At 35.8% G+C, this 27,418-nt stretch overlaps 2 protein-coding genes and 1 long non-coding RNA gene across 4 annotated transcripts; 2 read left to right on the top strand and 1 right to left on the bottom strand.

Annotated features, from left to right (window-relative positions):
• Window positions 1-5,908: 5,908 nt before the first annotated feature.
• Window positions 5,909-12,353, top strand: LOC131021454 (putative E3 ubiquitin-protein ligase LIN). The gene is made up of 15 exons (XM_057950646.1): window positions 5,909-6,804; window positions 7,563-7,724; window positions 7,823-7,896; window positions 7,977-9,041; window positions 9,415-9,559; window positions 9,639-9,899; window positions 9,983-10,289; window positions 10,361-10,485; window positions 10,551-10,667; window positions 10,776-10,907; window positions 10,984-11,106; window positions 11,207-11,317; window positions 11,400-11,546; window positions 11,614-11,859; window positions 12,193-12,353. Exons 1-15 carry the CDS (start codon window positions 6,046-6,048, stop codon window positions 12,208-12,210), a joined length of 3,792 nt encoding a protein of 1,263 aa, XP_057806629.1. The 5' UTR covers window positions 5,909-6,045; the 3' UTR covers window positions 12,211-12,353.
• Window positions 12,354-12,528: 175 nt separating this feature from the next.
• LOC131021455 (uncharacterized) lies at window positions 12,529-16,972 on the bottom strand. 2 transcript variants are annotated; one of them, XM_057950648.1, is made up of 3 exons: window positions 16,549-16,972; window positions 13,577-13,889; window positions 12,529-13,365 (listed from the first exon to the last, which is right to left on the bottom strand). In XM_057950648.1, exons 1-3 carry the CDS (start codon window positions 16,760-16,762, stop codon window positions 12,771-12,773), a joined length of 1,122 nt encoding a protein of 373 aa, XP_057806631.1. In that variant the 5' UTR covers window positions 16,763-16,972; the 3' UTR covers window positions 12,529-12,770. The 2 variants fall into 2 exon arrangements, with proteins under 2 accessions (XP_057806631.1, XP_057806632.1); XM_057950649.1 differs by lacking the exon at window positions 16,549-16,972 and adding an exon at window positions 14,089-15,014.
• Window positions 16,973-21,554: 4,582 nt separating this feature from the next.
• On the top strand, window positions 21,555-22,511 carry LOC131021453 (uncharacterized). The gene is made up of 2 exons (XR_009100951.1): window positions 21,555-21,645; window positions 22,246-22,511. It is a non-coding gene; the product is annotated as an uncharacterized LOC131021453 (long non-coding RNA).
• The last annotated feature ends 4,907 nt before the right edge of the window (window positions 22,512-27,418 follow it).

Genomic DNA, 27,418 nt, shown 5'->3' with positions numbered 1-27,418 from the left:
TCATACATTTATATTTAAAATAAGTATACCATTAATCATTCAGGATATTTACGTTGGTTCAATATGTATGGCGGTTGGGTTCGACGCATAAATTTACAAGGTCGATCAATCTTATGCTCATGTTCGGGATACTGATATGGTAAGTTTGGAATATTAAAAATAAAGATAATAAAATTAATTTTCATTTAAAAAGAAAATATAATATAATTATTATTGTCCTTAAAAATATTATCGTTATTATAATATCACCAAGGTTATAAATTATGAATTTCCTAGCTTTAAGCACAAGCAACTGATGTAGTTTACTTTAATAAAGTTATTGATAACTACAAGTTCCAAGAATGAAAGTATATAGACAAATAATATTTCATACATTTAGTTTTAAAATAAGTGAATGCCTTTAATCGTTCAGGAGATTTACGTTGGTTCAATAAGTATGGTGGTTGGGTTCGATGCATATTTTTTACAAGTTCGACCACTATTATGCTCATGTTCGGGATACTGATGTGATAAGTTTGGAATATTTAAAATTAAGAGAATTAATTAATTTTCATTTTAAAAGAAAATATAATATGATCTTTATGGACATTTAAAATATTATATATATTATAATATCAACAAGTTTATAAATTATGAATTTCCTATATTTAAACCCAATCAATTGATATAGTGTATTTTAAGGGTATAGATACAAGATATATTCGAATCATTGATTTTAGCAAATTCAAATTATGTTATAAAAGTATATAGACAAATATTATTTCATACATTTAGTTTTAAAATAAGGTAATACCTTTAATCGTTCAGGAGATTTACGGTGGTTCAATAAGTATGGTGGTTGGGTTCGACGCATAATTTTTACAAGTTTGACCACTATTATGCTCATGTTCGGGATACTATTATGCTCATAATTTTTACAAGTTTGACCACTATTATTTCAGACCACTATAAGTCTGAAATATATATTTAAAATTAAGAAAATTAATTAATTTTCATTTGAAAAGAAAATATAATATGATGTTTATGGACATTTGAAATATTATATTTATTATAATATCAACAAGGTTATAAATTATGAAATCCCTATATCCAAGTCCAAGCAATTGATATAGTGTATTTTAATAAAGTTATTGATTACTACAAGTTACAAGAATGAAAGTATATAGACAAATAATATTTCATACATTTAGTTTTAAAATAAGGTAATACCTTTAATCGTTCAGGAGATTTACGGTGGTTCAATAACTATGGTGGTTGGGTTCGACGCATAATTTTTACAAGTTTGACCACTATTATGCTCATGTTCGGGATACTATTATGCTCATAATTTTTACAAGTTTGACCACTATAAGTCTGAAATATATATTTAAAATTAAGAAAATTAATTAATTTTCATTTGAAAAGAAAATATAATATGATGTTTATGGACATTTGAAATATTATATTTATTATAATATCAACAAGGTTATGAATTATGAAATCCCTATATCCAAGTCCAAGCAATTGATATAGTGTATTTTAATAAAGTTATTGATTACTACAAGTTACAAGAATGAAAGTATATAGACAAATAATATTTCATACATTTAGTTTTAAAATAAGTGAATACCTTTAACTGTTGAAGAGATTTACATTGGTTCAATATGTATGGTGGTTGGGTTCGACGCATAAATTTTACAATTTAAACGGGTATGGTGTTTTATGATATCAAAAGTTTGTTCACCTGTATTACACTCTTCAATATGAATATTCAAATATTACATATTATTGTTTATTATGTCTTATAGGTTTGAGAGGCTATTTTATCATGAAGACCTTGAGCTCAATAGATATGAAATGCAGTCATTGCGTAAAGGGGGCATTGTTGAACGAACAGTGATAAAATCTTGGTGTGTATTATTGAATAATCGAGAGGAGATACGTGCTAATTCCTCGTCATTGAGGTTTTTTGCAAGTACAAATATTTGTGTTCGTTGATTTCGTTCGTTGAGACTTTCAAAAGTGACTTTCGTCGAACTCACTTTTTTTATTTAACTTTTATTAGCAGACATGTTTGTCCAGGCACAATAAACTTTATGTGTTGAAACGATAAATGCACTCATCTTATTTTCTTACCACACATTATTCCGTTTGATGCCTTCGTATATTGGAAACGATCTGTTAAAAGGAAATGTTCTTGAAAGACTCCCAAAAATAATTAAGTGCACCGATTTGTCAAAAAGTATGATTTGGTAATAATGAACTAGTGCATATATATATTAAACTAAACTTGAGGATCGCTTCAATGAACAATATAGCAAAATTTTTGAATACTTATATTCGTAAATTATTGAATACACTTATAAAATTGTTAAGCAAACACTGGAGAATACTAAACATTCATAACATGTAGTGGAAAATATATTATTTTTATATTGTATATATTATGTTTATATTGGAAAAATAAAAATATTTTTCATTGAAACATTCTTAAAATAGTATTTTTGTCTCTGTTTATCGGGGACGTTTTCTTTAGGGGATTCAGATGATTTTTTCGTTGATCCTTCCGCTCTTCCTTACTTTCGTCTTGTGTTTAGACGAGTACTCTTTTTCCTTTCCACGGTTTTTCCCACTGGGTTTTCCGTGAAAAGGTTTTAATGAGGCTCGGCCCTTAGTCTGCTCCTTCTGTGCTTTCAAGGGTTTTTTAAGTTTTTCCTTTTCTTTTCTTTATATAAAATCGTCATTTAATAATTCTTAAAATAGTATATTTCATTTAATAGTTCATTAGATTATAATTGGTTCAAAAATTTTGTTGTATAAGTTCAAGATTCAAACAGTTTAAGTTCGTCAAAATTGTAACAAGATTAGTTTCTGCAGATTTCTTCAATATGGGCGTACCTTCATCATTCATAATATAAATTTAGTTTCTGCAGATTTCTTCAATAAAACACGAAAGATTATATGTGGCGGATGAACTAGTTTTACCGTTTAAAAAATAAATATTATGCGTTCATTGTCATATATTCATTAACATATTTGCTGAACAAATCTACCATAAGAGAAAAAGATATGATTTGATTTAATTATGGTAGGCTACGGTTACAAAAACTATGAAAATACAAAGATAACCTTTTGCAAAAAAATGGACGCATATACTCACTCTCAATCACAACCGTCAGATCACACTAAATCAATGAACAAGATTAAGACTACATACTTTGCAAATAATTGTGTTCTTGTTGAACTCTACCCTATATATATATATATATATATATATATATATATATAGGTCAAAGTTCAATGAAGAAGGCCTAAATGTAAGAAAGAAGAGATAAGTAATCTCATCCGTTGATCTTATCTAATCTAACGGACATGATTTGTTCACGCCATGTTCAACGGATTTTTTCGTTGAACATATGGGGGGTCGAAACCCAGAACCCCCAAAAATATTGTATATGTTCACGAATGTTCAACGAAAAAATCCGTTGAACATGACGTGAACAAATCATGTCCGTTAGATTAGATAAGATCAACGGATGAGATTACTTCTCTCTTCTTTCTTACATTTAGGCCTTTTTCATTGAACCTAACCCTATATATATATATATATATATATATATATATATATATATATATATATATATATATAGGGGTGGGCTACCGTGAGAGCACATCTTAAAATAAGAAATAAGAGCAATTTTTAATGTATGAATTTTATGTAGAACACGTATGAATTCGCTGTATAAAGGTATGAATTGTGAAAAATAATTTTTTGCTACCTTTGGGATTCGAACTCAGGACCATAAATCAATCCATCAGGATTACGAATCAACCGTAGATCTTGATGATCTAAGGGCTGAAAATGATTCTTATTTTATATCTTAAGATATGCTCTTATTTTAGCCCTCCCCTATATATATATATATATATATATATATATATATTTATTTATATCTTTGTATCCCACAAGTATTTTTAGTGTATTTCTAATGTATTTTGACCTTAATTGCATACCATTTGACGAACTTCCCAGTAGGTCACCCATCTTACTTGTGCTCTAAAGTCAAACACGTTTAACCTTGAAATTCCTTTCAAGTAGTCACCAGTACAGAACACTCGTATTATTGATATATATAGACCTATTAATTCATTTAAATTCTAATTCAATATAAAATATCATTAATCATTCATAACCTTATAATATGTCGAGATAATAACTAAGATTTGTGGTGCCGGCGAAACATTGACGGTAAATATACGATCGAATTCAAAATAATAACAAATTAATATTATCATAATTAAAAAAAGAAAAGAAAATATGAGTATGAAAAATAACAATCAAATATACAACAAAATCAATATTAAATCAAATAATCAATATTAACAAAATTAATATTTGAAAAATAATTTTATTATTTTAAAATAATAAAATTATTAATATTTTGAAAATAATGAATCTAATAATTTAGAAAATCTAATAAGTCTAATAATTTATTATAATAAATCTAATAAATCTAATAATTTAGTATTTGCAAATAATATCACATTTTTATTAATAATCAATATTATCTATTTTTTTAGAATAATATTATGAAAATAACAATCATTTTTAAAATATTCTCTATAATTTGAAAATAATAATTAAATAGAAAATTAATAAAAAATAATTAAATATTTATATATATATAATAAAAAAAATGAAAATTAAAAATTTTAAAAATTGAAAAAATAATATTAACGACCGATTATTCGGTCGTTAATAAATAAAATAAATAAAAAATAAATGAATGAATAAATAATAAATAAAAATAATTTTAACGAGTTAAAAAAAATAATTTAAAAAAATATTTTTTTATTTAAAAAAATAAAAAAAATTATATTAACGACCGAATAATTCGGTCGTTAAAAAAATTAATTTTTTTTAAAAAATAAAAAATTAATTTTTTTAAAAAAATAATAAAAAAATATATTAACGACCGAAATTTCGATCGTTAAAATTATTTAATTTTAACGACCGAAAATTCGGTAGTTAAGAAAAATAAAATATTAAAATATTAAAAAAATAATTAGCAACCGAATTTTCGGTCGCTAAAAAATAAAAAATAAAAAAAAAAAAAAATTGGTCGTGAAACGGTCGTAAATCGATCGTTAAAATATTAAAAAAATAATTGGCGACCGAAAATTTCGGTCGTTAAACGCATGTTTTCTTGTAGTGTTACTAGCACCATTTTTTGTGGACAGACAAAATATATATAATGAAAAAAAATGAAATTAAAACATAAGGTGAGACACCAAATATGGCACCCTCGATCTCAACTCCAGTTTCAACCATCCCCATCTTATGTATACTAACAGAAAAATAGCCTAAAGCAGTCTAAGGCACAACTTGTGGATTGTCTATTTTACCCTTGTTATATATTTATTATTATATTTTATAAATATAAATCTTTTTTGATATACATTTATTTATCACCCAAATCTATAAAAAAATATACTTATTTTGCATTCGAAAAGAGTTTTAGGCACAACATGTGGATTGCCTATTTTACTCTTATTATATATTTTATTTTAAGGTTATATTACATAGTATTATATATTTATAAGAATATATAATAATTAATTAGATATTACACTAAATCTATGCGATATATATCTATAGCTATTGATAAGACTTATAAATAAATATATTCATCCAATAAATTATCTAATAAAAGTAATGAACTAATAGATTTTTTTTAAATAATAAATTATCAATTAAAATAACATTAATGTACGTTCTTTCTGCTAGTATGCCTAAATTTGCACTTCAAATCAAGCTCAACATTAAATTGCTAACCACGATTGATTCAACAATTCAACGGCTGCTGTTTTCTTGGGCAATTACTCATTAAGATGGAGGAATAGTAAACTTCTAAGTTCCGCATTAAAAAGAAAAACATGCAAATGGCAAATTTATATAATCACTGAATAAAATAAAGCACAAGTAGTAAAATAATGTGCCGGCGGAGTGGTAAAGGCCGTCCAAAATCTCACACATTAGGCGCCAACACAAAAAACAGGTGAAGTATGTTAAGTATAACCAACAACAACAAGTCCTCTTCCACCACCACCACCGCACCAATGTCCGCCGCCGAAATCCTCTCGCACACGGCCCTCTTCCTCTTGGAAACCGTATCCCAACCCGAGCTCCGCCGCCAGCTCCACTCCACCTTCCTGGAGAGAGTCCCCACCGCACTCGCAAAGCCACTCGGCTTCGCCTCCCAAACCGTGGAGACGGCCATTTGCAGCAGCAGCCCCTCCGTCCGCGCGTCGTCCCTCCGCCTCGCCGAGAAGCTCCTCTCATCCAACCCGGCCAACCCCTTCTCCTCCTTCCTGCTCTCCCTCGTCCACCACATCTCCCACCGCGCACTCGACGCCGCGCTCAGCCTGCTCGACGTCTTCGAAGCCGAGCCGTCCCTGTCCCGCCTCGAGATCGCGCCGTTTCTCTTTCAGGAGCTCTTTCTCGTCCATTTCGCTCAGATTCTCGAATGGTACGACCGCCAGAGATCCAACATCCTCGATTCCGGCAACGCCCAATCCATCTTGTCGGAGATGAACGGCGGGCAGGCTTCGGCGCTCAAGGATTTGGAGAGGGACTACGAGGTTTTGCTGGAAGACAACTGCAGGATTTTTGCACAGTATATGAAGCAAGTGCTGCGAAGCCGAGGAGAGGAAGTGATTTTCCCACCTGCGATACTACTGTTTCGCAGAGGTGAAAGTGAGGATGGTGGCGATCAACATCATATCAGAAACCAAGGATTCGAGTCGCCAAACAGACGGTATAATGTAATGCATGCTTTATTTATCTTCAACCTTAATTTTTTATTCATTTCCTCATAATTTATCTCTACATGTGGCATGCACTCCAAAAATACATCGTCTGGATTCACTTGCAGATCTTATAATTACGTTCATATTAGTAATTACGGGTTTGTGTTACATTTTTATTAATAAATAAGTTTCAAATATAATCAATTGATCTGTTAGTAACAATAATTTGTGCAAGTCTTTTTTAAGTACATGGAATCTTGTTTGAAATATAAAAGAGAAGAATCGCTTTCAGAAAATAATAAAGGAGCCCCTGATAATCTGATATTATATCTAGAGTTTATAAGAATTTTCTTACCTAATTAATATCTTATAGTATAATAAAATAAAAAAAAGGACCATGAGACGTGACCTAGCGTTCTCATTGCGATTCTCATGGAAAAAGGTTACTAGTTGGTAGAACACAATGAAAGGCATCGACACAAAAAAAATTAAAAAGAAAAGAAAAAAAAAGCACTACTATTCAATAAGTAGTAGTCATTAATTAGTGTCTAATTTAATTAGGTACAAATTAGTCAAAATTCTGTGCTGTCACCCTATTTGTTTATGCCCCGTTGCACCTTTCGTTCTGGACAAAATATTCCCCAAAAATTGTGGTTGTTCTTGTTTGGCGTCCCCCAAAATCAACTAAAATAAAAAGAAGAGAAGGTCAAACAGTGTATGAATTCATCATTTCATTTAAGATTAACGTGTGGTTAGTTGTGTTGCACTTGCAGCCAATATGGTGTGAATTAGAAGACAGATCATTGGAATCAAAGACGACAGATTCCAAGAGACTCTCCAAGTTCCCATCCCTCTCCCCAGTCAGAGTATCTGCCGAGGTCCTGATGAATCAAATCCCATCTCGCCAAAATGATGATTCCCAAACCCAAGATAAGGTATTAATGAATCGATGATACCAACAATTAATGAAAACGCAACAGATGGCAAGCTACTTAAATATTCCAAGAGGTTGATCAAGTTACATGTCGTGTAGGAAAACATCCAGAAACCGGCATTGTTTGACTCCACAAAGAAGCAGCAGCAGAGCAGAAAACTAAGCGATCGACGGTAGGAAATATATCCATCACAATTACTGAAAAACAAAATACATATTCGTATATTTGGATTAAGGCTAGTTGATTGCTCAGTTGCGTGGATGATTCTTCAATGGAAGAAGCAAGCAGTTGCAATGCCCCAAAAGACTTCGTGTGCCCCATCACGACGCGCATATTCGAGGATCCCGTGACGCTGGAGACAGGGCAGACCTACGAGAGAGAGGCCATTCAAGAATGGGTCGAAAGAGGAAACTCGACATGCCCCATCACGCGCCACAAGCTGCACAGCTCCGACCTGCCCAAGACCAACTACGTGCTCAAGCGCCTCATCGCCAGCTGGCGGGAGCGCAACCCCTTCCCTTCCGTCTCGCCCAAGAGCGTCATCACCACCGCCGACGGCGCCATCGCGGCCGACCTCAGGCTCGCCATCGCGGACGTCTGCACCTCCGAGGTGCTGCGTGAGGCCGAGGCCGCGGTGCTCAGGATCGGGCGCTGCTGGAGGGAGGGGGCCCTCGAGCAGCACCAGATGCTGGCCATGCTCGCCAAGCCGCCCGTCATCAACGGCTTCGTGGAGATGCTGCTCAACTCTGTGGACGAGCAGGTGCTGAGAGCCACCGTGTTCCTTCTGAGTGAGCTCGGGTGGCGAGACGACAATGTGGTGCAGACGCTGACGAGAGTGGACTCGGACGTGGAGAGCATTATCCAGTTGTTGAAGAAGGGCGTGGTTGAGGCTGTTGTGCTGGTGTACCTGTTGAGGCCGTCGGCGACGAGCCTCGTGGAGATGGAGCTGCCGGGATATCTGCTGGATACGCTCAACAGTGATGAGGAGGTTGAATATAAAATGTTTATGGAACCCAAAGCAGCTGCAGTGCTTCTGCTGGCGCGCATTCTTGGTCAATTGCAAGGCAGTGGTGCACAGATAGTTAGGAGCATTGTTTCCACCGGAGCAATAGACAAAATCGTGGAAGCTTTACAGACTGAGCAAAGGGTTGGTGCTGTTAGTATTTTGCTGAGATGCATTTTGGAGGATGGCAAGTGCAGGAACATAGTAGCTCGCAAAGCGGAGTTAGCTTCTCTCTTGGAAATTCTCTTTCAGCTCAGTGATGGAGAACGCCTGCAGGTCATCCATTTCTTTTCCGAGCTAGTTAAGTTGAACAGGTATATATTGCTCTCCGCCCTAACTTCCTTTACGTAAAATACTGGGATTAATCATAGTTTATGTCCCCAATTTCCAGCATTTTTTAAGAAATCTCTTCGACTCGTGTTTTCACTTTAATTAGGAACAATCAATTTTGAAAGAAGATTGATATAAACCACGTCCTAATGATAATGATGAGTCACTTTGATGAATTCTTAGGTCGATAATAATTCAACTAATCCCTAAAGAATCCGGCGAGGGGTACATAAATAAAATGTTTTCCAAAATTGAGGGTTTTTACAGCCGTGAATTGTGAACATTTTATGAAAAAATGTTGGAAGTTATGATTAATCCTAAATATTGCATAAACTAAGCAGATTTTAAACTCCACAGGAGGAATTTGAATGAGAAAATCTTGCGCACCTTAAAAGATGAGGGTACGTTCAGCACAATGCACACCCTTCTTATATACCTACAAAATGCCCTCCCGGATCAGTCTCCGATTGTGGCCGGACTTCTTCTGCAACTCGATCTTCTGGTACGTATGTTTCTATATATCTGTGTTGTGTTATGTGTGTGTGAGAGAGAGAGTTTAAGCATTAGCTCTACCGTTTCAGGAGGAGCCAAGAAAGATGAGCATATACCGAGAAGAGGCTATAGATGCTCTTATTTCTTGTCTGAGAAACTCAGAATCCCCAGCTGCACAAATCTCTGCTGCAGAGACAATATTGTCCCTGCAAGGAAGGTTCTCTTATTCAGGAAAGTCTCTTTCCAGAGCCATTCTCCTCAAACGCGCAGGCCTCGAGAGGAGCTATGTAGCATTCATGCGAAGGGATCAACGTCGCCACAACATATCTTCTAATGCCCAAGACACCATGGTCAGATCATCTTGCTACCTCTAATTTGTAACCTTCTCCTAAACACTTGAGATATTTGATGAAGTTGGTCACCATATGTATAGGAAGATGAGAAAGCTGCTGAAGAGTGGGAAAGAAAAGTGGCTTTTTACCTTGTGAGCCATGAGTTCGGCCTAGTGTTTGAGGGTCTCGCACAAGGCCTGAGAAGCAACAACGAGGAGTTGAACTCGGTGTGCTTCATGGCTGCGACATGGCTGATATACATGCTCTCGATTCTCCCGGATACAGGGATAAGAGGAGCAGCACGCGTGTGTCTGCTCGACCACTTCGTCTCCATCTTCAAATCGGACAAGAATATCGAAGAAAGGGCACTCTCCATGCTTGGCCTCAACAGTTTCATCAATCACACCGGTTTGTTGCATCTCTTTACTTTTGATTATTTCATCATCTGATGATAGATTTACATGAGTAAATGTTTTCAGAAGGGTTGCAAGATCTAGCAGGTCATACCAAAGACATTCTGAAAGGACTGAGGGAGCTCAAGAAATCCTCTGCCATGGCGTTTGAGATGCTCAAAGTCTTCTCACAAGAGCACGACAACAGCGCCGTAAATTTTCTTGCTTGCTCACGATTTCTAACAATGTACATCTTTAATCAGGATGATGTTTGCAGGATATTTGGAGTCATCAAGAATTGAGTCAAGAAGATTGCTCTAATAACGGAGAAGTTCTTGCAGTAACATGCTTCAAAGGAAAACTTTTCTCCGGCCACTCAGATGGAACTATAAAGGTTTGAATAATGAAGAGAAAAATGGAAAACAAGTAACCACTCTCCTTGAAATAAGCAGATGTTAAAAAGCATGTGAGATTTTTGAATGTGATGTCTTGAATTTTGAAGGTTTGGAGTGCTAGAGGTTCGGAGCTATGTCTCGTGCAAGAAATCCGCGAGCACACGAAGCCGGTTACTAGCTTGACAGTGCTGCAATCAACAGAGAAACTCTACAGCGGTTCAGTTGACAGGACTGTGAGGGTACGATGTTTATCATGTATCCATTCTGGTGGAGACGTATCTAAAACTTATGATTTTTTTGTTTTCTTTTATGCAGATTTGGTCCATATTGGAGGAAGGAATTTACTGTGAACAAGTCGAGGAGGTTAAGGATCAAATAAACAACCTCGTAGTTGCTACTAACATTGCATGCTTCATTCCTCAAGGAGCCGGCGTCAAGGTAACAACATACTTTGCTTCTCTCACAACACTACGAATTATTCAAATACTTTGACAACTTATAAGATCTAAGTTTGGTTGATATCTCTCCGTGCCGATAGCTACACTCGTGGAATGGAACCTCCAAACTACTAAATCAACACAAGCACGCGAAATGTTTGGCTCTGGTACAAGGAAAACTCTACTGTGGATGTCACGATAGCAGCATTCAGGTTATCCAAAAGTGTTATTGCATCATAGCAGATAGATGTGTGTGTGCACGAGCACGAGATTTATCTCACACGGGTATTTCAGGAAATCGACTTAGTCACAGGAACGCTAGGAAACATACAGACCGGCACCAAGAAACTCATAGGGAAAGCAAACCCTGTTTACGCTCTCCAAGTTCACGATGGACTGCTATATGCAGCAGGCCCTTCGCTCGATGGAGCAAATGTGAAGGTATTCTTGCTCATATCTATGATTATGATTTCTGAATAAGCGGCAAGTAATGTTTGTGATCCATTAGATATGGAGCACATCAAACTATAGCTTGGTCGGATCATTGCCATCCACGTTGGATGTACGGACCATGGCCGTAAGCTCGGAGCTGGTGTATCTCGGATCCAAAGTTGGAAGCGTCGAGGTTTGGTGCAGAAAAAAGCTTAACAGAGTAGAAACGCTTCAAACAAATCTCACCAGCAAAATCATTTGCATGGCCCTTGATACCAATCAGGATATGTTAGTCACTGGAACCTCTGATGGCAGAATTCAGGTAATGCTATCCAACTATTCCTCTAAATTACAGATAATCGAGTAGAGTAAGGGAGCATTACTTGAGATATAGAATCATTGATAAAGTATAGAATTGAATATTTAAAGGATAAGATGGTCAAACAAGTTCAAAATTAATCTCCATCAAAATAAATAGTAGATTAGCTTGAATTACTTTTATCCATCATTCCTATCACTCAAAGGGAACGTCCCCAAAATCAAATTGTCTTTAAAATTAGTTTGCATTTTGATACTTGATATAGATTACTCGATGATGAGGTTTGAAAACTCTTTTCCGTTTTAACAAAGGAACTTGTCTTGGTCAATTTTGCAGACATGGGGGCTGAGCTAGAGCAAGGCTATAAAATGCCAGAAGACTTAGAGATAAGATATTTGTTATATTTTTTGGCCTCAAATAAAAATTTGTTTTCGGCTTCAAGAAGACATACATACATACATCTATCTATATATATATGTGAAGAATTTATTGTATCAGCAACCTTCAACGCCTATTCATATAATAGCATCAAATGATGATGTCTAACATGAATTTCATAAGACCTACGCCTAAATACACTTACAAGAGGAGATGCAGATGAAGAATTGAGGGAAATAGAGTGAAACAGCCAAGTTGAAAACGATGAATCTGCAAAATCAAAAACCATAAAAGTGTAAAAATGGCTTGTCATTAAAAACTTGGTATATCTACATTTAATCAACAGGTAAGTCGACTTGAATCGTGGGCCACTAATCACATTGACGATTGCTACGCGTAGACATAATAACCAAAAGGAAACATTTTAGAACACATAACGGAAGCTGTAGATACGCATAGTTTTAGAATCCATGGAGATCTTCACTAGAAAGAACACCAATTGTCACAGTAGCCTTTGTCATTATAATCATTACACACTAAAATGCATCCCTTCCAAGAGCACGCCTGTCATCTCGTCTCCGGTTCATATGCATATCACGCGGATAACCTTTAGCTTGTGGCCCACCTCTAACTGGCGACCTGCTCCTATCCCTGATTTGAGATGCCCAGCCACGAGGAGGAACTGTTGATGGAGGAGGTGGAGACAAAAACCTACCTCCATACCCTCCTCTCCTCTCATGAAAGAAGTTATCCCTTCCACGATCTCTATGGTCCCACTCTGGCAGTGGGGGTCTATCGTAATACCCGAACCTGTCCCTAGGATCATCTTCAAGGAAATTTAGCCTTTCACCGCGCATTAGGGGATCAGGGAATCTTACTTCATTTCTTCCCAGTGGTCCAGAAGCTCTAAAGTCTCTGCTAGCTTCTCTCGGCCAACCACGAGGGGGAGACCTGTAGCCACCATTCATATTCCTTACAGGAGAGTGATCTAATAGAGGAGGTGGAACGCGTTCGTGTGGGGGGAATGGGGGACACAAATACCCTCCTCTCCTAGGACTTCCAGACAAAGCATAACGGGGCCTGTTGCAGTTGTTGCAATGCTCACGCCTTGCGAAATTCAAATTTTTACATCTGAAAGATGGTAGAAAGTATATCTCAGATAACCAAAAACAAAGAGCTGGAGCTAAAATGCCAAACTTACTACTGCAATAGAAGCTTTGATATTAAGCAACACTCAGTATCAAAACAATGTTTTCCTTTGAAACAAAACATGCCAAAGACACATACAACATCAAATCAAAACGCAAGGTGAAAGACGGAAAGGAGTATAGCAGACACTTACAAGGGATCTGGGCAATACCAATCTCCTTCTCTTGGTCGTACATTAGGATTATTTCTAGGCACACCTTCGACTCTTAATGGTTCAGGACCTCCAGGCCCACGTGCAGACTGATCATAACCTCTACCAGGAAACCGACCTCCATCCTTCCCACGGGCATATGGGGGTGAGTAGTCACGATATCGACCAGGTTGTCTCTCATTCCTGAAACCACGACCCCTTGATGAACCACCAAAGGTTTCAAAACCTGGACTAGAACGATGATGAGCATCCCTACGACGGACAGGAGAAACAGAACCTGCACGCATTCTATATCCTGAAAAAAGCCAGTGAAGCTTGGGATATAAACACCAAATCACAAAGAGTAGATGTCACCAAGAACAGTTCCCTACAGAAGCCAATATTTGCAACCCGAGAAATGCCAAGCACAAATTAAAATCATGTCAACAAACAGTAACCATTGCTGAAGCATCTCCTTGTCAAGAATACAAACAAGGAATACAGTACTTACTCACCCCTAAGATCACACTCAAGATCATCAGGACAAGCCAGCTAGCTTGAAATTGATTCGGTGCTACATGTTGCAACAATCACACATTTAAACTATGTTGTCCCTACATACAAGCAAATATAAAACGACCAATGACTAGAATCCAGTTGACAATCCAACAAGAAATGGCAATGCACCATGTGCTTCGCCTACTGCACCAAATATTTTAGAAACAAACTTCATTTCAACTCCAACTGCATCCCGGAATCTTCAAAGTTCACAAGGGCTCATCCAAAACACCTGAAGCTACTCAAGTTACACACATCATAGTCCCTCCATCACCAAGCCAAAACATAGCCAGAAGGTTTGACCAATCAGACCTTAAAAGAGCTTGGAAAGGAATACCCCACCGGGTAATAGCAATTACATCCCAGATGATCATAAATCCATTTAATACCACTAAACTTGGATTCCACTTTCAGTCTGTTCACCACCAATATATTGAACTCTTGCCAGTAGTATACTTGCTATAACATGATTTACAAGATCCAGCATCTAGCAATACAACACATTATAACAACCCCAGTTTCAGTCAGCTCTTGGATAACCTTGTGTACTTTCCAAAACCCCAATCAGATCCCAAAGGCAATTGTATCGTCTAGTTTTGTACCATAAAAATGAAATCAACATATTGTAAAAGTTAGTATTCATTGCCAGCTTTGCCAGTGCCCTCCATTCCTCACCCTCACCACCATGACAATTTTGCTGACCTAAAAGTAAATCCTAACGAATTTGACTTTGAACACTAATTTAACCAAAAATTCTGCCACCATTCAGGACATCTTCTCACCCTAATTTAACCAAAAATACTTGATGACCTCACATGCCCATAGTAGTGATAACTTAACAAAAGCACACATCCCAAGGCTGGTGGTCAGTGGTACAAATCATTATTTCAGTACTCTTGTATATCCATCAAGTAGTTCTTCACACATATTAAACCTCTTAAAATACCAAAATAGTTCCAAAACGCCATCCTCAAGACCCAAATTCTTGCACCAGGCAATATTTACAGCTGTAGAAAACAACAGGAAAACTCATTCACCATTCAACGATCCATATGCGAGATTGCTTAACATACAACACAAGGCAATGTATCCCCTGCTATGGTGACAAATCTTATTTTACAAGAAATTATTTCCACGTTAGTATATCCAACAAAATATTACAGCACATGAAATGACAACTAATATAAGTATCACTTCATATACTAAAGCATTACTTATCATATTTTTTTTCTGAAAGTGAGGACGAGAACTGTACGGATCCTAAAATGCACATGTTAGCCCAAATAGTATCATATCCTTTAAAAAGATGAAGTGCTCTTGGGAATAAATATGACTATTTAATTCATTATTTGCATTTTATAGTCTTCTAATGCACATATATATTGAAGAAGTTAGATGAATGCACCAATAGCACAAGGAGCAAGCTCTATTCTCCAAAGAGAAACACTTGTCTATCCCCTTCATCTATATTAATGTTGGGATAAATAAATGACTACATTAAATTTCTATTAGTGGTAATTATGGTTTATCCTCAATATAAGGGAGGTATTAACTTGTATCGCAAGCACATAATTGCTAGAAATCCCTCAAAACACTAATTATTGTTATGTCAAGCTTCTAATCAAGTGCAAGACACAACTCACAAAGCAACTATAACACTCCTCACAGAAACCCATGTATCATATAGCTGTCTTTACCAACCAAGCAAATTCTGAATTTCCCTTTAAAATTTATCAGTCTTAATCAAAATAAAACCAAGCATAATCAAATGACTGAAGAATATGAACATTTGTGCTTCCATGTTTGTTGGACAATTCATTTCCTAGATCATAAATCAGCATAACTAGCATAAGCATGAAAACTGCACTCACTGAACTCAAATAATTAGAAAGTGAATTAACCATTGTCTCATAAACAATCCGAATATTTATGATTGATATTTGAATCTAAATGCTTAAAATCAACACGAAATACTGCACAACCTGAACCAACTAAGAGAACCTCATTCTGAGAGACTTCAAAAAAAAGAATAGAATATTATCATTGGCTTTCTTCATAAATCAAATTAAACAAAAAATTCACACTATCAGGTTGCATTCACCGTTGCTTAAAACCAAAGTATATATCAAATTTGATTAAAAGTTTGGAGCTAAAAAGGCATCTCGTAACAATTCGCAATCTGTTGAATGTTTGTTCAATGCATAAGAAAAATTCTCGGAAATTCAAATTCAAAAATTCCAATACTTGAAAATCGACACGTAAACAACTATCTGCAATTAATTGAAAAGGAATTAGTCAATTAGTTAAAGCGTTCCTTTTAAGGCTAGAACTTCTAGGGTTAGGTTCCGGAATTAGTCAACTAAAGAAGGACGAAAAGAAGCTAGGAAAATTAGTAAGAAGAATAAACAGAGTAGTACCATGGCCCTCGTGCCGATCAGAGCGAGAGTGAGGAGGCGGATCGCGGCGAACTTCGCCGGGCTCGTAATCGCTGCCGGTGGCTCCACCTGTGGCAGCGGCAGCGGCTGCACCTGCAGCACTATCGGCGGGACGTACGACAAGGCTGCTCAAGAGTGGCTGGTGGGGCGCGGCCGGATCCTTCTCTCGCGAACCCATTTCTCTGTCAGCGCACATAAGCCGGAAATGTCGATGCGACCAAATTTCAAATTTTCAACAAATAAAAATTTATTTTTATCGTCGAACCGAACGAAACCCTAAACAATTTGATACCAAATTACCAATAGCGAATTTTGGTATTAGACTATTATGGCGTGGATTTATCAGAGTACTCCATAGTACTACTAGTCAATTTCATAAAGCGTGAAAGCTAATATCTTCATCTATAAAAATAAAGTCTTATAATCATTAGGGTACTTCAATATCCTTAGAACAAATTAAAACGTAAATGACGTTGAGATCTCATTTATTTATAATTTAAAAAATAAATGAAAAGCTAATTCTTTAAACAACACTCACATAAATATTACTTTTCCGTCCCAACGAAACGGTGTGCTTCTTTTCGACACGAGATTTAAGGATAATATGATTGTAGTGTAAAAGTGTGTAATGATATTTGGGGACACATTGTTTGTAGTGTAAAATTATTACCAAAAAATGAAATGCACCAGTTTTATTGGGACGGCTCAAAAAGGAATACGCACCGCTTTCGTTGGGACGGGGGAAGTATATATATTTTCCCTTCAAAAATCTATGATTTTATGTGAGGTTTAAAATTCACTTATAAAATCCAAACTTTATTATTTTTATAGTTAAAAGTATTAAAATACGATCAATTAAATACACACTAAAGCATAATTAATTAAATTTATATTTATTACACACTGAAAATTTAATGGCAACTGACTTTAAGATTATAAAGTCACGATGAAAACAAGAAGAACGAGAAAATACAAAAAACACAAATTCAGTTTATTAAATACTCCACATTTATTTCATATAAGAGAAATTGTTGTGTAATTGTGGGAATAAGTGTATACTAATAAATTCAATTTGTTCATTGTAGATTCAAAAAAGAAAGCAAGAAAATCCTCTAAAATAGTGCAGGACCCCATGCACGATTATTAGGAATTGAAAAAAAAAATATATTGTATATTGTGAGAGGTATGCGAAATATTCATTTTTTTTCTTAATTTTGCGTGTACATGATTACTGTTCTATAGTACACGGTTGCATGTAGATCCATTTAATAAATGTTTAAACTTTTTTGGACTATTATTTAAATGTTTATAGGACCAAACCAATTAGTTGTTATATATGTGATTTATTTCATATTTTGGACTTAATTATGACATCTACAATACTATATATGTAAGCAAATAAGTTTTTCACCCTTTAGGGTTATTCCGTACATGGTTAGAGTTTTTCAATGTACAGTTTCATATATCATGTACACAGTTTGGTGATTATTGATTATGATGTTATTTCATGCATTTCTGTATATAGGTTTCATATTTTTATGTACACGGTTGTCTATTTAGTAAATTTGATTGTGTATTTGTGTTGTTTTTTAAACATATTATCATTATACGCTATGTTGGTAAGTGGGAGAGAGCCGAGTATGTAGGCGGTGATGAGGTTGTTGTATACATGGTCGTAGAAAACCTTTCTCATTCTAATTTGATGTGGGAGGTTCATGAGCAATTAAACGAGAATAGTCGAACAAATTATATGCTTTTCTACACATCAACCACCGACGAAGAGAGAAAAATTAAAGTAGCATCGAAGGTTGAATCAAATTTGAATCGTCTAATTTTCGAACAAAAAAATATCATGTTGTGTATGTGATCGAGAAAGGCAAACAATTTGTAGTTGCGGGTCAACACAATGAGGCAGGATTATATGATTTACAGTGATCTGCTGTGTTGCCTTCCGAGATGGATGCAAGTAGAAGTATCCCCAAAATTGATGATCGCAACAACAATTCGTCGGCACAGGAAGAAAAACCCGAGTCTTCGGATGAGGAAGAAGACAAGATACGGTGCAGGGAGATCTTGGATTCAGTGACAAATGAATTTTGCACTTGGAGAGATAGTCAGGACATCGCAACTTCACAATGGAGCATCAGTCTGGTGTCAAATCTCATGGGGGGAGTTGACGAAGCGTGGCCTGAGCTACGTAATTGGGCAATTCCACTCCGTATTTTGACAGTGTGCTACCATTAGGTTGGCAAGAACCTAGTGTACTGGAAAGCAGGATATTATCAGTGGGTGTTATATTTCGGACGAAAGATGACTTGGCGATTGTTGCGGGACATGTATGGACATAACCAAGTATACCGAGGAGGCTGCAATGAATAATAAATTATTAGAATAATCAAATATCAAAGTAAAACAATCAAATCGTGCACAAAACAAGAACCGTGCAATCAAGAACTAATCGTGCACACAATAACCCAAAAGTCATATCTAGTAATACAAAACATGTGTATATATCAAACAATGCAGAAAAACACATCTGTGCAAGAAAGTAATAAGTCAACCGTGCACGGAAGAACGAATTGTGCACAGATTTTAGTGTCTGAATTATTCAATACAGGCGTATAAATATCAAATAAACCAGAAAAGTGCAACCGTGCACAATCGTGCACCGGAGAACTCACCGTGCACAGTTAAATCGTGTACAAAAAAATAATTTTAGTGTTCAGATTACACAATTCGTGCATATAAACATCAAAGGAAACATAAAAGATAACTGTAATACCCCGTTTTCCTGAGTTAAATTTAGAATTTATTTTGAACTTAAGATTTAAGATGATTCACGCCGGATTGAGAAAAAGAATTTATTTTAATTCCAACAAAAATGATTTACAAAAGCATTTGTAAATTTAGTAATTAAATTATATGCATTGCATATTTATTTAATTTAGCATTCAAGTATTTTCACGAGCTATTTATTTAGCGAACCCTGAAGAATTATTACAGTTTTCATAGTATAACTCGGAAGACTTTATTTTATTATATTTAATTTCTCCACCAAATTTCCCACATCTACCTACTCTTCCACCTCCTCCATGACAGCCATGCCACCTTCCTTTACACTCTTTCCAGCCACCCTACCAGCCCCAAATTTCACTTTCCAGCCATGCCTAAGGGCAGGCTGTCAAATTTCATTGCTTAAGCACGTTCAAGCCAATTTCAGTTGGCATTCTCAATACCCAAAATTTTCAGATTTTCTTTTCACAGCAAGAATTCAAGTGCAGAGCAGCCATAGCTCGATTCTAGCAACCAAACCAAGTTCCTAAAGGTTCCCTCTTGAACTCTTCGTCTCATTAGCTTTTACAGCTTTAATCAAGCACTTCGTTTGTGCCATTCCAGTAAACCAATATACCCAGCAACACATATGCACAGCACCACATATAGCATTCTCAGTAATTAAACAAAATGGCATTTCAAATGCATCTACATACACTCTGTTTATATATGTGTGTTTACATACAAGCATGAGTTTGTTTTTAAAAGAAGAAATGATAAAAATGGAGTCTTGAACTTGAGTTGTCTGTCGAGTCTGGGCAGAAAGTCGACGGCGGTGGCTCGGCGCCACTGTCGGTCTGACCGGAGAAGAGAGAAGGTCGGGGGCTGTGAGCGGCTCATCGCCGTTGCTCCGGCGAAGTTTTGAGATAGATAGTCGAAGGCTGAGTCTAGGACTCCGGCGGGCGGCTCTTGCAGCTGCTTGTCGGTGAAGAGTTGAGCGAGAGAGAGTGGTGGTGGTTCGCCACTGTAACAGGCCGAGAGAAACAGCAGCCGTGGTGGCTGCCGATGGTCGACGGAAGGCGGCGGAGCCGTGGTTCCGTTCTGCCAAAGGGAAAAAGAAGAGAGAGAGGGATTTCAGATTTTTAATTTAGAAAAGGGGAAAAATAGAAAATGAAGGATTAGAGCTTACCTTAGGCTGCCGTCCGGTGGCGCAACGGCAATGGGGTCTGGCGGAAGTCAGAGAGAAGGGGGATAGGGCACGGCGGCTCTGCCGCTACCTTCCAACCACGGTGAGAGAGAGATGGACGGAGGCGGTGATCCTCTGTTTTGAACCGAGAGAAGGGAGAACCGAGGGGCAGTGGTTGTCGCCGCTCGCTCCGGCGAGCGTCCGCGGCGAGAGAGCAGTCGAGGGCGAGAGAGCAGTCGAGGGAGAGAGAGCAGTCGAGAGAGGTGAGGAAGAAAGAGAGAGCAAGGGCGAGGGATAGGGAAGTCAGGGATGGCGGCGGCGGCGGCCGGCGCTGCTACCGTCCGCCGGAGGAGAGAAGAAGGCGAGGAGGGGAAGGCGCAGCAGCAGCTGCATATGTGTGTGTGTTTCTGAAATGTGTGTGTGCGTGTGTTTGATATGGGAAAGGGGGGGAGGAGAAATGGGCTAGGGCTTAGCTTAGGTTTGGGCTTGGGGTTTGGGGCTCCTATTTTGGGCCGAGTTAAATTATTTGGGCCGATTTTAATAAATGTTTGGGCTTGTTTTTATTTTTAATAGGGCCATGTCTATTTTATTGAGTTGGGCCTCATCTTTTAAATTTATATGGGCTATTATTTATTTAAGCATGGGCTCTATTTCATCTATTTAAATGGTTTCCCTATTTTAATTAATTGAACTATTAATTAGTTTAATAAATTATTTTCAAAGAGTAAATTTTTATAATAATATTAAATTATTATTATAAGCATATACTCAGTAAATTACTTATTATATGCTAAGCATGACATGATTTGCATTATATCTTGCAAAAAGAATATTTATTATTTAATTGGTTTTATTTATAATTCCAATTATTAAAGAAAGATGAGTAAGAATATTGTTGGTGTTCTTAACTCAAGAGAAATGTTTTCAAGTATTTATTCATTAAATTTTGAAACCCGGCGTGACGAATTATAGAATGTTAAGTATTTTCCCTAAGATATTAAGTTAGCTTCACGAGACCTATTAAGAATAGAATTTCTTGTAGGCTTTGTGGACCAAGGGGATTAGCACTGCTTTCCCAAGACAGGTTATGTGATTATGATCTTCAGGCTTTGCCTATCCAGGTGGGCATTACTTTTACTATACGTATATAGAGATCCCCTGCGTGTCGTAGGCCTCTTATACGAATATATGCATGAGATGATTTTAACTGTTAATTTCATATTATTATTATGCCCAAATGATAAATGACTCTTATGAAATGAAAATGAAATGTTTATGAAATGAAATGAAATGTTTATGAAATGATTGACTGCCAAAAATGTTTATGTTTTTATATGTATCCTATCTGTGTTGGTTCGCCAACTTTAAAGGAAATCCAATTGGGATCCTATGCTAGACAAAGGTCGCTAGCTAGGGTTAACGTGTACACTTATGGAGACCGCGAGTCGCTTGCGACCGGTCTTGGCGTCCGTGGTAAGGAGGCCTCCTTCCCGGCGCGTGACAGAAAGGAACAGATATGGATCATATGAAGGAAAATGATCGGCCGATCGACTTTATGAAAATGAAAGAAATGTTTTAGTAAGCGCAGGTCTTTCAAGAAAACCCCTGTGTGTTACTGTTATGGCAGTTCAATATATATATATGTTATGCATGATTGTATTTTCGGCTATGCCCACTGAGTATTTTTATACTCAGCCCTGCATGTATTTCTAAATGTGCAGGTTGAGCAGTTGATGGAATGGAATGATGTTGAGCGGGTGTTCCTTTGACATTTCAAGAAATGTAACCTTGAGTATACATCTTCATATGTATATCTCACACGTTTTCCGCTGCAAAACACTTTGATTAGGATAGCTCTATGATATGAAGTTGTGATACGTGTTATTGGGTAACCACCTTAATCAGTTCTCTTTTATGTGTATGTTTTATAAGTATCCAAATGATCATATATGATCCTAGCTTTTTATCTATAAGTGATATTTTCATATACTTTAATGTTAAGTAATTGTCCATTTCCATTTCTTATTGTTCACCCCAAGTCATAACCCCTGTTAACCCGTCATTGGGATAGTGGGCTGTGACAGAGTGGTATCAGAGCGGTTCGTTCGCTCTGACCCTAGAAACCTTATTCTAAAGAGTCGAGTCTAGTTTGATTCTTTAGACTTACATGGGTTCATATGGCACCGCTCAACACTCCATTGCATCGTGCTCAATCAAGGAAAGAAGGTAACTGCAGTTTCAACGTTTTAAAGATGTTAATGTTCTAAAATGCTTCATGAATATGTTTATGTGAAGAGCAGGTTATGATGAAATGTTGAATGTTTTGCCTTTCATGGCATATTTTCGCAATCTATGATGTTATGATCAGACGAATGATAGAAAATTGACATATGTTTTCCCGGAGAACATAGATTGCTATAAGCTGCATGATCACAATTTTAAAAGAACATAGACTACTAGATTAGTAGGATATCTCTACAATCTAGATTCTTAAGGTGATGATGTAGAAGAATGAAAGAGAACTTAGAGCATTTCAGCTCCCTCAAGAAAACAATGATTCTTTTGAACTACAAAGAGGAATGGAAAGATATGTATGAGGTAAAGGAAAAACACAGAATGACGATACGCGACGAATTCAAGGTAAACGTTGCATCAAAGGTTGAACCATAGTCTCTACGTTCAAATGTTCAAGTACGACGGAATATCAAATCGACTTTTGCTACAGGATAGATTTTATGAATATAGTATTTTGCCTGTGTACGTATGTCTGTGTGTATATGTCTTAAGAGAGGTTTGGGGTTTGAGATCAATAGGATAGGGAACCTTAAGATAAGTTTAATTGTCATAATGAACTTATGTTTTGTTATGTATAGTATGTTCATGGCCCTTCAAGTTCGGGACGATGTTTCTCGTGTGACTGGGAGGTGATGATGTTGGACCTGGCCAGTCCACATGATCCAAATCTCAGTAGACGTCTTTTGGGTTGAAAACCCATGTGTTTCAACTTTCGGTTGAAAAGCCAGATGGGTTCATACTCGAGGTCATTTTGTTCGACCTAGTAGTTAATCATTTCATACCCTCTGGTCATTCTTTTAATTCTCTTGAACAATTTCTACAACACCTTGTTTTGATGTTGTGTTGAGTTTGAGCCTTGCAACTCGTGAGTTGTCATAATAGATCCCCTTGTTTGATATGACCAAGAAATGTTAGTCTACCGATGTAGTATACTACCCAAACTATGACTTCATATAATTGTGTCTCATTGTGATTGGTTGAGATTAGTTTTTGTCCTATAAATGATATCGACCACTCATTATGATAGAAATTCAGAGTCCAAGCTAAGACCGTAATATAGTGTTCGAGTACGAGGACTTAAGTTAATTGGTCTATGATAGTTTTAAGATAAATTCATAGGAAAGTGTTATTCATGTGATAGGTAACAAGAAATGGGTTGATGACTATTTTAGTCTTTGGAAAAAGAATACCCCGTAGATGAGCCCTAGGAATGAGGTAGGAGCAAAATGAACCGCCGAAAAAGGACGAGGGAACTTATTCTCAAGTAAATCTCGTGTATATAAATTGGAATTAGGAATCCAATTGATATGAGGAGAGACCCGAATCTATTCTAGATCGGAAAGTTAAAGTACTAAGGAATAAGTCGATACCCTTAGTAATAGTTCTTTGGAAGCACTATGATCAAGAAAAGGCGATGTGGGAACTCGATTCTAGCATGAATGAGAAGTACCCAGAATTATTTTCTGTGGTACAAATTTCGTGACGAAATTTCTTTTAAAGTGGATAGTATGTCATACCCCGACTTTTAATCCCTGATTAAGGGCTTAATTATTAATAATTAGGATTCGGCATCCATTTATAATAAAAAAACTGGTTTGATTTATCTGATGTGATTTAATCATTATATATGTGTTTTAATGTGCTTAGTTAAAGGAAAATTTTTATAAATGTGGTGCATAAGTTTTAATTGGTGAGTTAAGTGTATTTATATGAGCCACATGAATTTTAAATTATGCATGAAGTCATGAATTTTATCTAAATTTGATAGTACATGTAACACCCCGTACTTTTCCCTATGTTGTGAGATAGTGTCTTAACACTATTGAGAATACTGAGATGTCAGAGAGATTGACTGTCCTATTAAGAAAATAGGAATAATGAGTTGGAAATAGAGTCGAGAAAGAAAGAGTGAAAAACCTTGAAAAAAAAAAAGAAAAAAAAAATCGGTCAGAGAGACGTCTAGTTTGTCTATGTTTGCCGACTGCTTTGACGTGATATTATGTGAAATTACGTGACTGATTGATTATGTGAGTTTTGTTACGTATGTCATTGTGAGCAAATTATTATGATTTTTATTTGATGACTTTAGCACTTGGAATTTTAATTAAGTTTCTAAAGCAAGTGCAGTTTATTTTTACCGAGAAATCAAAGAATGCCGGTTAATGAAAATATTTCCAAGCATATATTTTGTTTTAAAATTTATTTTTCCTATGAGAGGAATATTATAATTGAGTGAGTGCACTAATATTAGTGCTATAATTATTTTATGTGGTCACATGAATAATTATGTATTGGTATTTTACTAATTAGTACATTTCCATAGTTTTTGTGATTTATTTTTGATCACCCTTCTCACACTATTACTTTAATTTCCCTACCATGTGACTAAATACCACAATTTGCCAAGTGTAGAGATTATTGAAGAGAGTGTAGAGATTAGAGAGATAGTGTAGAGATTAGAGAGAGAGAGATCAAGGCATTAATTGCCAATATTTCCTTAAGATTACAAAATCCTCTTTAAAGATCACAAGATCATTTACAATCTTGCAAAATCCTCTCTCACTACTCACTCATCATTTTCGACCAACACCTCTCTCCCTCTTTCTCTCATTTTCCTCCATTTTCCTCCATTGAAGAGACCTTCGGAGCTTCCAAAAATTTTACAAAACACCTCAATCCACTCTAAAATCTTCCATAAACACATCCTAGCTACTTATATTCAAGAGAATCATTGAAGAAAGGCTTCCAAGCTAGAGTGAGAAAATGTGAGTTTTGGTGAGAAATTTGGGTAAGTGGTCATGTATTCCATAAATCTTGCTTGAATGATGTTGTATGAAGAAAGAAAATCACCTCTCCCTTGTTCTTAAAATTTTCAAAAAAATGGGTCTTTACCCTTCAAAAATTTTCTTTTTCTTTCCTTGATTTGGAAAAAAAAAAAAAAAAAAAAAAAAAAAAATGAGATCTATGTGGTGTTTGTTGATGATTGATGTGTGTTGTGAAAGTATATGCTTTGAGATGTGAAAGTCGATTGAGTTTAGTTTAAAAAAAAAAAAAAAAAATTGGGAAATTGTGAGTTGATGATTTATATGATGATTGATGATTATTGAGTTAATATATATGAATATCTTGATGATTAGCCATGAGATATATATTTTTCTATTAGGTTAGTTTACCTAAAATTGGGATGTTGAGATCCTATGGATCAATTGATGTATTGATGATGGATTTGAGTTTATGAGATGATCTAGATGATTAATGATGGATGAGATTGAAGCTTGAGGTTGAGAGGTGAAAAATGAAAAGTGTTAGTTTGAGGAAGAAGATGACATACATGTGTATCTATATGTGATCTTGTTTTATGATGTTGATTTGTGCTAATTGGTAACCTAGGATGTTAGATCTATGATTTGATCAATAGGTTATACATGATTAGTGATATTTTTAAAAGAATTTAGTTTAATAAAAATTAGGACTTTTTGCCTATGTGTTATTAAAGTGATTTTGGCTTAAGATATATGTATTTGAGCATGATATTAGTGTATAATTATGTTTGAGTAAGTCTTTTGTTGGCTAAGAAAATTTTTGACTTAGTTTAGTTTATATGAGTTTTTGAGTTTTCATATTTTGAGAAGTCGATGATTGATAAAATGAGGTTTAGTTGCTTTATGACCATTATGTGAAAGTTTGTCATGTTTTATTAAGAGTTTTATGATGATACATGAAGTTTCATTAGAGTTTAGTACATGATAAAAGGGAATCTATATGTGTATAATGATTTATATGATGAATGAGATCATGTTTGAATAATTGAGTAATTTTGTGCATGAAAATGAAAAGAGAATTTTAATGATGCGTTCATTGAAACGTTTTACTAGAGATTTGAGGTTATGATGTAAGAAGAGAGTCAAGATTTGAGTATGATGAGCATTATAATGTGCTTGAATGTTTGTGAGTGTTATATGTGTTTAAAATGAGCTTTGATGAGTTTCCTTGAAGGAATGTTGAGTTGAGTATTTTAAGAGTTTGAGATGAGATTTTGGTGAATTTCGTAGGCCTACTGACCTACTGTGATCGACGGTTTTTTTTTCAATGTCAAAAAGCTTTGAAAATTTTATACCAAATTTCTACATGAGTCTTGAGAACATCGGTAAAATTTCAAGTCATTTGGACTTCGTCTATTATTTTTATAAAATACAAAACCGAAACTGCACATTACTACCGAGAGTTTCAGAGAGCAGGGGAAAGAGTCATTCATTTCAGTAGCTTCCTGTGTGATCTAGCTTTCCAAACTTTTATGGTATTAACCTTATTGTGTTAGCTAGATATCCACAAAATTTGAGTCAGTTTGACAGCATTTACTATTTTTCAAAAATCCAAGTTTTCGATTGCTCAAAACTGCCGAATATGGTAGACTGTAGTAAAACAGTCATATCTCCTACAATACTTGGAGTTTTTGACTCTACTTTTTTTTATATGAAAATAGACTCGAAGACATTTCTTTTGGTATGAGTCTTGAGTCCAGGAGGTGTCGGAGTAAGAACAGGTTAGATTTTGAAGTTGAGTTAGTGTAAAAACAGAGCATGTTTTGATAATGTTTGA

Source organism: Salvia miltiorrhiza, chromosome 4 (genome assembly GCF_028751815.1).
Source record: "Salvia miltiorrhiza cultivar Shanhuang (shh) chromosome 4, IMPLAD_Smil_shh, whole genome shotgun sequence".
Classification (NCBI taxonomy): Eukaryota; Viridiplantae; Streptophyta; class Magnoliopsida; order Lamiales; family Lamiaceae; genus Salvia; species Salvia miltiorrhiza.
Note: the sequence above shows the minus strand (reverse complement) of the source record. Positions and strands in the feature narration are given on the sequence as shown.

Coding starts and splice junctions, on each gene's coding strand:
- LOC131021454 (XM_057950646.1), top strand. CDS start 6,046: ATGTTAAGTATAACCAACAACAACAAGTCCTCTTCCACCACCACCACC. Junction 6,805..7,562: donor CGCCAAACAGACGGTATAAT/GTAATGCATGCT, acceptor TTGCACTTGCAG/CCAATATGGTGTGAATTAGA. Junction 11,107..11,206: donor CTCAAGGAGCCGGCGTCAAG/GTAACAACATAC, acceptor CCGTGCCGATAG/CTACACTCGTGGAATGGAAC.
- LOC131021455 (XM_057950648.1), bottom strand. CDS start 16,762: ATGTGCGCTGACAGAGAAATGGGTTCGCGAGAGAAGGATCCGGCCGCG. Junction 13,890..16,548: donor TGATCGGCACGAGGGCCATG/GTACTACTCTGT, acceptor GGCTTTTTTCAG/GATATAGAATGCGTGCAGGT. Junction 13,366..13,576: donor TGGTATTGCCCAGATCCCTT/GTAAGTGTCTGC, acceptor ACCATCTTTCAG/ATGTAAAAATTTGAATTTCG.